General features: G+C 43.8%; 1 protein-coding gene across 1 annotated transcript in view; it reads right to left on the bottom strand.

Annotated features, from left to right (window-relative positions):
- Positions 1–407: 407 nt before the first annotated feature.
- Positions 408–9,065, bottom strand: part of LOC118596033 (palmitoyltransferase ZDHHC11-like) — a 28,740-nt gene continuing 20,082 nt past the window's right edge. The window contains exons 7-10 of the mRNA XM_036206723.1: positions 7,139–7,251; positions 4,353–4,393; positions 1,221–1,313; positions 408–746 (exon numbers count right to left, since the gene is read on the bottom strand). Coding sequence (XP_036062616.1) covers positions 1,223–1,313; positions 4,353–4,393; positions 7,139–7,251 — 245 coding nt within the window. The 3' untranslated portion in view covers positions 408–746; positions 1,221–1,222. The remainder of the gene's footprint in view (positions 747–1,220; positions 1,314–4,352; positions 4,394–7,138; positions 7,252–9,065) is intronic.

Genomic DNA, 9,065 nt, shown 5'->3' with positions numbered 1-9,065 from the left:
TACCATATACATCACATACCACACAGAAACACCACAAATATCAAATGTTAGATATCATGCACCACACAGACACATACAGATGTATCATAGACATAGCACACACCTCACAGATGCATTATACAACACATAGACACAAACACATCATAACACACATCACATATAACCCTCCACAGGACACATCATAGACATATCACACACCACATAGATATCACACAGCAGACATCACTCATCAGACTCCAGAAACACCACAGACACGTCACAGACTCCTCAAACACTATACAGACACACAATTCTCCATATACCATACAGATACAGTGATAGTATAGGTATCACACACCACATAGCACACAAAACAACCACACATACATCACACACTATATACCATATTATACACAACATAACACATGAACTTTTGCCATGTTTATTTTTACCAATTCATATCTCAACATTTTATTGTGAAAATTTTCAAACATCTAGAAAATTTGAAAGTGAAAATTCATATGTACTTAACACCTAGCTTCTATCATTGCTAACATTCTTATATATAGATGATTCTTGAATGACAATGGGGTTTGCATTCTGAGGAACTCATCATAAATTGAAGATATCTTAAGTCCAAAATACATATAACACATACACTCTACTGAAGAGCACAGCTCAGCAGCATCATGTACCACAGAGTAGAGGCATCTCCTCATGATCTTGGGCTGACAGCTTGACACTGCCATCCTAAGATGTCACTGGCCCTGTGAAAGTCCAGAATTTCAAATTAGAAATGGTTCCTCATGCTAATCTTGTACCATATCAAATAAAAAACTTGTAAGTTGTGCCCTTACATCAGGAGACATCGCTGGCCACTTAACCATCTGTTTTAATCAGTTAACTGTAAATCTTACTTCTGGATGTATGCTACAATTGTAGCCTCCGGTGTGCCTCACTAACATCTACAAATGTTGCTTCAGTTTTAGTGGTTTGACTTTCTTGCTTCATTTTCTACCCCCACTTCCTCTTGTCCCCCAGACACCTTATGGTTGAGAATTTCTGCTGCTCCATCTGTTTCTCACTTTTGTTAGCCCCTGAGTACCACCCCACAACTGTAAAACTTAATGTCAGCCAAATAGGAGTCCAGTGCAGTGCTCTCTCCTTAGGTTGGGGGAACTGTGGACCTACAGGTGACTTCGGCCTGTGTCCTGAAGCCCCAGTCAGCACGCTATAGTCACCTTTACTGTGGAGTTGTTTTTGGAGCTGGAGCCGTGAAACACATACTTGGCTGCTGTGGAAGAGTAGACAACAGGAACTTCTGGGACTCCACTCTGAAGAGGAAAAACAGACACATCAGCTTGGGGGAGACCCCATAATTGAGGCCAAAGAATCTCATACCAGCATCTTGGGGCTGTAGTCATGCGTACTAAACAGTGGGAATCCATGATTGGATTCTAGTGTGATGGGCCCTGACTTCTAGCCAGTGGTATACACAGAAAGGTACATCCTCATACTGCTTGGGCCCTATGTCAGACCTCTATTTTGCCAAGTCTAATCTTCAGTCTTTGCAAATGGACAGAAGGTCACCCTGTGCACCCCCAGCATCTCCAACTCATGGGAGTTTCTTGCAGCAGATCCAGCAAGCTAACATAGAAGGCTGATCTGGAGTATCCAGGGAGCTCTAGTGTAACCACCTTAAGGCATAGGAAGGCAGAAGAACTCAGAGACTCAACATAGGAGAATGATGGCACTAGCCATGTTGCCAGCCAGTGTTGAGGGTGAAAGCAGGAAAGGACAGGAAAAGTAAATTCCAGAAGCTTCCTGAACGTACTTAGCCAGACTCTTCCTCAATCCCTCTGGGTAATGCTGCCTGAGACACTGGAGAACCCAGCTGTGTGTAGAGACAATGAATTTGTGCTAATGCCTTCTGCAGCAGGAGAAAACCAATTCAAACCACATGGAAGGCAGCAGCTGACCGGAACTCCCTCAAAGTCAAACAAGAACATTCTTCCTATGTAAAGTCCCATTCTTTGTTCCTGTTTGCTTCCTAACTCTATCCATCTATTTCATGGACTATTTCACAACAGATACAGATACTAGAGGAAATATTCCCAGTAAATGGTCTACCAACCATTAGAAAGAGTGCTCTGTGAAGTTGGGGCCAGAATATTCCACGAATCAATAACTGTAATTGATAACCTATATCCCATGGATACTTACTTGTGCTTTGTGACTGGTGCAGTACCACATAGGACTAAGACAATAACCATGCTCTCTGGCAGGAGAGTTGGGTGAGGAAATAAGTTTTATTTATAAAATTTTGTAATTTCCAAATTTTTCTATAATGTGCATCTACTTGGTAATCAGAAATAAAATGAAGTAGTTTGGGTTTGAAGTGGAGCTATAGTCATGGCCACAGTTAGGTTTTGCCAGCCTTCCAGGAAGAGGAGAGGAGAGGAGAGAGAGAGAGAGAGAGAGAGAGAGAGAGAGAGAGAGAGAGAGAGAGAGAGACTCTAGAAGTCCACTTAAAACATTAGGCAGCATTTCAAACCAACATTCCCAATGATTTGGCAACACAATAAATAGTATTGCCAATCAAGTTTCTAAGAAAGCCAATTTAGACCAAAAAGTTAGTTCTTTAAAAGAAAATTATTTTGTTTTTTCAGAATAAGCTGTTCTCACTAACCAATAGATGGAAAAACTAAAGCAACTCTCAGTATTTGCATGAATGAAGTGTGAAACTTCAGTTATGTCCTGGGGCACTGGAGTACCTCTGAGCCTGAACTGCAGGGAGGAATGGGCTGACTAATGGGAAGCCTCTGTAAGATAAAAACTTCCTGGGCACAGAGGGTAGGAAGGGGCCACAGGGCCAGCCTGTTCCTCTTCACTCTTCCTCTCTGGACAAACACCAGCTTTTCCTCAAGAAAAGGGAGTATCTAATGCTGATTCTCAGAGAGTCATGGAGATGTATCCTCTCTCCAACAGACACGAGTGGAGATTCTCTCTTCAATCTCCTATTTTGTCCCTACCTCTGGCCTGCCACCTCTTGCTGCCTTTCATGGAGAGACCATGTCTTTCCCCTCAGAAGAATAGTGTCCTGTGCTCATGACAGAGTCCCCTGAGGCTTGGACAGCGGGAAGAAGCTACAGAAGCCACGATTCAGATATAGGGCCGCCTTGTGCAGGACACTAACCTGTGAGGACCCAGAGTAGCTACTCCTATCCTGCTCAGAAGACATAGTCACCTGCAGTGTCCTGGCTGGGGGACCATGACTGAGGGCTGGATAGGGGTTTGCATATGTGTATCTGTCTGAGGAGGCTCAAGCAAATGTTCTTCCTTTAGTTTGGGTTAGTAGACCCTAGAGATGTGGTGACAGAGATGAGAGAGTAAAAATGCAACATCCACAAGTCTGAAAAATACTTCGTATGGTAACTCCTCAAAAAGCACATGTTTTGGGGCTTATGGTGTGAGGAGCAAAGAACAACAGAAAGCCAAGGTGGAACATTCAGTTAGTGTGTGCAACCATGTCTCTGTTACAATTTTTCTTGGCTATACAAAACTTTTTTTCATGAGAACAGAGAACACTATAAAATGTACGTCTCCCCTCTGTGTTAGGGCCAATTTCTGTCTCATGTTCCTGGTGGCATGTGCCTTGCTTTCAGGCAGAGCTGTCACTAGGGAGCATTCTTACTCAATGTCTCCTTGACTCAAGATGGAATTGAATGACAAGCTCCGACTCTCAGGATCTTAAAATCTAAGCCAAACACTGTTAGAGATTGATAGGTACACAACTGCCTGCGTGGCTATACATGGATGTATAATATGAACAGACAGAGCTGGGCAAACAGCTGAGTAGGAAAGCTCTTGCCCTGCAAACGTGAGGGTATGAATTTCATCCCCAGCACTCGTGGAAAAAGCTGACTGTGGTAGCACATGCTTGTCATCTCAGCACTGGGGTTCACTGGCCTGCCAACCTAGCTAAGTCAGAAAGCACCCGATGGGGTGGGGCTGGGGGAATAGAGAGACAAAGATAGACACAGAGATACTAGGTCTCAAAAAATAAGACAGAAAGCAACCAAGGAAGACATCCATCTTTGGCCTCCACACACATGTGCACACATGAACATGCCTGCACACAAAGAAGCAGCCTTATTTTATGCACTAGTACAGCTGTGCAGGACATATCTCAGTTTGCACAACTACATAAACAGCTATGGATGTCAGTAAGCTAAGTAAAGCAACCGTAATTTATACTATGTCATTCCATCATTTAAAACATCACACCACAAATGAACTATTTTCTAAAGCCCTTTGAGCTAAGAGGCAATAGCTGTTTTCAGATAAAATACCACTAGGAAGCTGCCACTCACCTTGGTGAGGCCTGAGACCAGCTCAAGTTGTTACTCTTTTCCTGTAGAGCAAACGAAAATGCACAAGTGAGACAAGAAGCTACTTCTGGTGGGCTGCCTGCCTGCTGCTCACAACTAGAGTCTATCTTCAATTCTGAGAGATTGCACCTAGGGAGGTCGTCATGGGAACAGTTCCCTCCTCAAACAGCACTCTCCCTCAGAACCATTTTTACGTGCACGTGTCTTCCTTTCTCCATGGCTGAGTGGGAGAGGGCCTGACGGCTGGCTGGGTGGCAGTATTTGTGCAGCTTTCTGAGGACCACTTGCTGTTTTCACCACTGGTGAGTTTGTAATCCCATTTTACCTTCTGCTCCTTGGGACGAGCTGTCTGGTCGCTCAGTCTTGTCACTAACATTGGTACTGTCAGGCCTTTTGGAGGAGGTTAACTATTGGATGTGTGGGTATCTTATGTTCTTACCAAATGACGTCTACCCTTGCAATCCATGTTCTCCTCAGCAAAGGATCTGATCAGATTTAGGGCCATTTCATCAGAAAGCTCTTAGTATTTTTGGCACAAGTGTGTGGTTTAGAAACACCTTGACAATGGCTTCCATTGCATTTTCTTAATGACAATCTTTGAAAATAAAATTGATTATATTTCAGACATGTCGTTGTATCATTTATCTAGACATTGATTTTACTGTTGTATTGGTGGAAATTGCTGAGTTCAGGGCCATGAAGATTTTGTTTTCTCTATAAATGTTATAATTCTCAAACTTAGACCTGTGGTTGCTTTGGATTTTCTGCAGGAATAAAGAAAAACTCAAAATGGTCTTCAGTCTTGGGTATATTCAGCTCAGGGCCAGGCAGGGAAGCCAGCACTTCTTTCCAGTTAACCTTGCTGTCTTTGTTCAGCACAAGCTGATCAGAAATGGAAGGTAATTCTGGGCTTTTATTCCATCCATCTGGTGCATGGCTGTTGTAAAGCTGCTAAGCTACGTGTTTGCACATTTTTAAGGGTTATGTTGCCCACAACAGTTTCCTGTTGTTCACGGTATGCCTTAAGCTCTCATTGCACTGGCTTTAGTGTGTCAAAGGTGGTGGGAGTGGACGTCCTTGCCTGTTCCCAGCTAGAGGGCAAGGGTCACTTTTTCACCATGAAAATGACAGACTGATAAGCTCTTCATAGTTTTCATTTTAGTCTTGGGCTGTGGGTATTTTCTTTTAACCAGAAGTAGGGTTTGAACAGAGTCCTCATTTATTTTCTGTATGGGTTGATATGATTAAAAGGTTCTTGACCCTTATCCCATAGTATTTTATTACAATAACTTATTTACAGATGTTAAACAAATGCATTTCTAGAATTCACACATTTACTCTCGGTGTACAATCGATCCTCTGTGTGCATTCACAACAGGTTAGTTTGATGATGCTGTATGTGTTTTTGCCTATATTTACTGAATATCTTTGCCTCACTATAGTCTTCTCTTGTGCTGATACTTCTGGCTTCAGTATCCAGTTATTCCTGGTGTCACTCAATGGGTTACTCCCTCCTCTGTGATCTGAGTGCGTGTGCTTTCTTCTTCCTCCTGCTCCTCCTCTTGTTTTGTTTTCATTGAGAATCTCAGACAATATACTTTGATCAAATTCTTTCCTCTCCCCCAGCTCCTCCCAGATTCCCCTCAGCTTCATGTTCTTTCTCTCTCTTAAAAACAAAACAAAAGAAGACACACACAAAACAAAACAAAACAAAACAAAACAAAAACAAAGAGCCAGGCGGTGGTGGCACACGCCTGTAATCCCAGCACTTAGGAGGCAAAGGCAGGTGGATCTCTGTGAGTTCAAGGCCAGTCCGGTCTACAAAGTGAGTTCCAGGACAGCCTCCAAAGCTACAGAGAAACCCTGTCTCGAAAAAAACAAAACCAAAACAAAACAAAACAACAACAACAAAACAAAACAAAACAAAAAAAAAAAAAACACACAAAAAAAAAACCCAAAAAAGAAATGGAGTCTGATTTGTATTGGCTAACTACTCCTGAGAATGAAGTCTGACCTGGAATGTGGTTGAGACAGAAATACTTCACAACATAACATACAGATATACCACACAAACACACAATACACTCACACACCACACAGTCACACCACATACACCACATACCAGACACTAGACACTGCATAGATACATCACACAAACATACTAACACCTTACACACAATACACCATATAGACACACCATACAAATATACCAACACCTCACACACCATATACTCCACACATCACACAGGCATACCACATACCATACACATCACATACCACACAAACACAACTCATAGACACAGACATACTATATACTACACAGATGCATCAGATACCATATACAACAAATAGACATACCACATAATGCACCATGTGTCACATAAACACACTACACACAACACAAAAACGTCCCACACCACAAAGACATATCACACACCATACACATGCATCACATATTACTCACATAACATATATACATTATATGCCATACATAGACACACATATCATACACTGACACAACCAAACTAGACTTACACCATGCACTACATACATTACATACCGCATGGAAACACATACCATACATGAGCACATATGCACATACACAGTATATACTATGCAGACACACACACTAAATACTGTGTCTATAGACACTCTACACACCACAAAGTTCCAGTGAGTCTTAGGATAGCATCAACCATGAAACTCGGTGTAAAGCTGGGAGGACCCTGTATAGGGTCTGTGAGCATGACACAGAAGGACCAGCATACCTGGGAAAGGTTCCCCTTTTTCCGCAGAGGTGGCTCTTTCTTTTCTGCTGAACGTGAATTCCTCTGGAATCGGGTCTGCACCATGTAGTCAAACGTGCTCAGGTTCTTGGCAACTGCAAAGGGAAGGGCAGAAAAGGACAGGGTCATGCATAATGTCACTCAGTATCCCATGTGCAACATGCAGTCCACCTTGCCAGGGAGTGACTGCCCTGCCTTGCATGTCCCAAGACCAGGAGGATCAGGTATTTCAGACCAGACAAGCTATGCTCTGCACATTTTGTGAGTGACAAGACCTAACTGTTCCCTGTTGCCCAAAGCAAAGCCTCTAATTAAGCTCAGAGGTGGGTGTTCTGGAGGAACTGGACTGTGGCACCTCTCATGAGTCCCCTGCTTTCTGCATCCTGACAGACGACTCCAGAACCTCCTGGGATGGTGCCCAGAGGCCAGGCTAAGGGAAGACTACTCTGTCTAAGGGTTCTAGAAGCCTTCATCTTCAGAGCAGTAGCTGCCTAGAGGCAATAGAAGTCCTGCTGGTAGGAGCGCTGAATCCCTGAGGTGACCTTGCCGGCTGCCTACCACCCTATTCCTGCTTCCCCCCACCCCATGCAGCCACCTCACCTTAGGTGCTTTGCCTCAGAGAACACAGGGCTATCAACAAATGTGAGGCATAGCAAGCAACCCCAGCCCAGGCTGAGACTTTGGCAACCACATTTAGCAAAAGCAATTTGGGTTATTGCAAGAAGACCAGATGCATTTTTGAGAAAAGAGCTGTAAGTGCCTATTTCAGCTCTGTGCTTCTAGGGAGGGGTCTGACTTTTCAAAATCAACACACAACAGTTTACAAGTATTTCTGAGGAGCCCTATCTGCCCCCAACCCAGAGCTTCTACAGAACTTTGCTTTGTGATGTTGGAGTGATGAATCTCCCTTGGCCCACCTAACTGTGATCCAGTCTCATCAACTTCTAGCACCCATGTCAGAGTAAGCCTGTGGGCCTGCACTTGCTAACGTTCTAATTAAAACCTTCCTTCTTTCCAGGAGTTATGGAAATGCCATTCAAGCCAACTGATGAGCACATCCAAAACTGAGTAATGTCCCTGTGTGTCCTTTAGGGTGACCAGGCACCAACCAACAGCCAGCTCTGGCAGTGTATGGATCCTATCCTTTCTCTACTGGGTTCAACACATTATTCCTCCCCCAGCATGACCGTGCACACCCTCATCCCTCTATTGCAGGCACATTAGCTTTCCACACGTGCTGGGCATTGGGCCCTTGAGCTCCAGCCAATATTCAAAGTGGTGCTTCATAGAGGGCAATCCACATGGATGCTCGTAACTTGAGATCTCAGAGGTTACAAAAGGAAGCATGCCATTCTTCAGGAAGTACAGCCAGCAATCTGGTTCTCTATGAATCACCTACCCATCATTAAGGAATAGTGCAGGCATACTGCAGCTCACCATGAGCAAAAAAGCCAGCCCATATCAGCAGCTACAAGAACAGAAGTCTAGATCTGTGGCCACCCCACACACATTTCCAGCCAATTCACAGGCCTTTGGCTTCAGAGCAGCAAACCAATGGGATTACCTTGGCCATCACATATCTTGGTTACATTTCTGGAGAGGAGAGGTGAAAGTGAGTCCTAGTTAGTGTTCTGGGAGGAGAAAGCAGATTGCTGAGGGCACTGGAGCATTACCTCACAGCATGAGGGTTGAGCAATATTCTCTTGGCCTCTGCCACTTTCCCCTAGCTGGTATAGCAGCATAACAACCCTTTCCTGAGAGGCCTTGACCCTGAATACTATGAACAAGTCATTTTAAGCATCAAGGGTCTTGGGGCCAAAAGTTAGTAAGTGGTCAGTCTCTTACACCTTGAAGCTTGAAGTGCTGTCAAGAAGTGAAGGAAACCAGATGTGGTGGTGTACACCTTTAA

Source organism: Onychomys torridus, chromosome 15 (assembly GCF_903995425.1).
Source record: "Onychomys torridus chromosome 15, mOncTor1.1, whole genome shotgun sequence".
Classification (NCBI taxonomy): domain Eukaryota; kingdom Metazoa; phylum Chordata; class Mammalia; order Rodentia; family Cricetidae; genus Onychomys; species Onychomys torridus.
Note: the sequence above shows the minus strand (reverse complement) of the source record. Positions and strands in the feature narration are given on the sequence as shown.